Source organism: Temnothorax curvispinosus, unplaced genomic scaffold (genome assembly GCF_003070985.1).
Source record: "Temnothorax curvispinosus isolate PA1 unplaced genomic scaffold, ASM307098v1 QBEX01006407.1, whole genome shotgun sequence".
NCBI classification, from domain to species: domain Eukaryota; kingdom Metazoa; phylum Arthropoda; class Insecta; order Hymenoptera; family Formicidae; genus Temnothorax; species Temnothorax curvispinosus.
Genome location: NW_020216187.1, coordinates 1 through 1,156, shown reverse-complemented (window position 1 = coordinate 1,156; position 1,156 = coordinate 1). Strand labels below are relative to the sequence as shown.

General features: G+C 52.3%; 1 protein-coding gene across 1 annotated transcript; it reads right to left on the bottom strand.

The window, feature by feature from the left end:
- Nucleotides 1-526: 526 nt before the first annotated feature.
- On the bottom strand, nucleotides 527-970 carry LOC112455843 (the record flags this gene model as incomplete). The annotated part of the gene is made up of 1 exon (XM_025018043.1): nucleotides 527-970. A coding segment is annotated over exon 1 (444 nt), but the record flags the coding sequence as incomplete, so codon positions are not given.
- Between the last annotated feature and the right edge of the window lie 186 nt (nucleotides 971-1,156).

The window sequence follows — 1,156 nt, the reverse complement described above, 5'->3', positions numbered from 1 at the left end:
CGTGTCGGATCCGTAACCTGCCCAACGCGGAATCGAGATTTCTTTCAATAGCGGCAATTGAAAATAAAGATCTCTCCACTTTCGGAGAAGATCCTCAGGTATGACGTTATCCCATTCACAACGAAGCAGCCAGAGTTGCTGCATGAGAATTTTCGCGGTGATGACGACGGGAGCCATCCAGCCGAGAGGGTCGAAAATTCGTGCTATAGTCGAGAGAATCGAGCGTTTGGTGGCGGGGACGGAATCTACGAGCGTGACGTCGAATTGAAAGACGTCTTGGTTGGGGTCCCACTTGAGACCGAGTACCTTTAGACGCTCGTCCGCTTCGAGCGTTTTTGCGGAAGCAAGGCCATGATCCTGAGGATCGATGCCTTCGAGCAAGACAGGCTGGTTGCTCGCCCATTTGCGGAGATGAAATCCCGCTTTTTTTCAATAGCGAGATTAGTTGATTTCGCGTTTGAAGCGCGAGAGAGATGTCGTCTGCACCGAACACACAGTCGTCGACGTATGTGTGCAGCCGCAATACCGGAACGGCCAACGGACATTCCGCGCCTTCGTCCTTGGCGACTTGTTCGACGACACGAAGGGCGGCATTCGGCGCGTTCGCGTTACCGTACGTGACTGTTAACAAGAGATAGGCTATCAATGGCGAGGTCGGAGTGGGTCGCCATAAGATTCGCTGATACTCCACGTCGGAGGGGTGAACGAGGATTTGACGATACATTTTTGCGATATCGTCGGTAAATACAAACCGATATTGCCGCCATCGCAAAATGATGAATGACAGCTCAGGTTGCAGTTTGCGGCCAACCATGAGATGATCATTCAAGGAGAGACCATTGGAAGTCGGATGCGAGGCGTTGAACACGACGCGCAGACGAGTTGTCGAGCTATGCTCGCGTATAACTGCGTGATGCGGTATGTAATATACCTGACCATCGGGAGGGTCGTCTAGCGGCGCCTTGACCATGTGTCCGAGACGCTCGTATTCCGAGAGAAATTCGTTGTACTCTTTTGCGAAGTCCGGATTTGACTTTAGCCGCGCTTCGAGGCGCGAATACAACGCGATAGCAGACGATTTCGATTTGCCGATTACGATAGGGGGCCCTGATTTAAACGGCAACCGCACTATATATTGCCCATTGGGGGCGCGAGA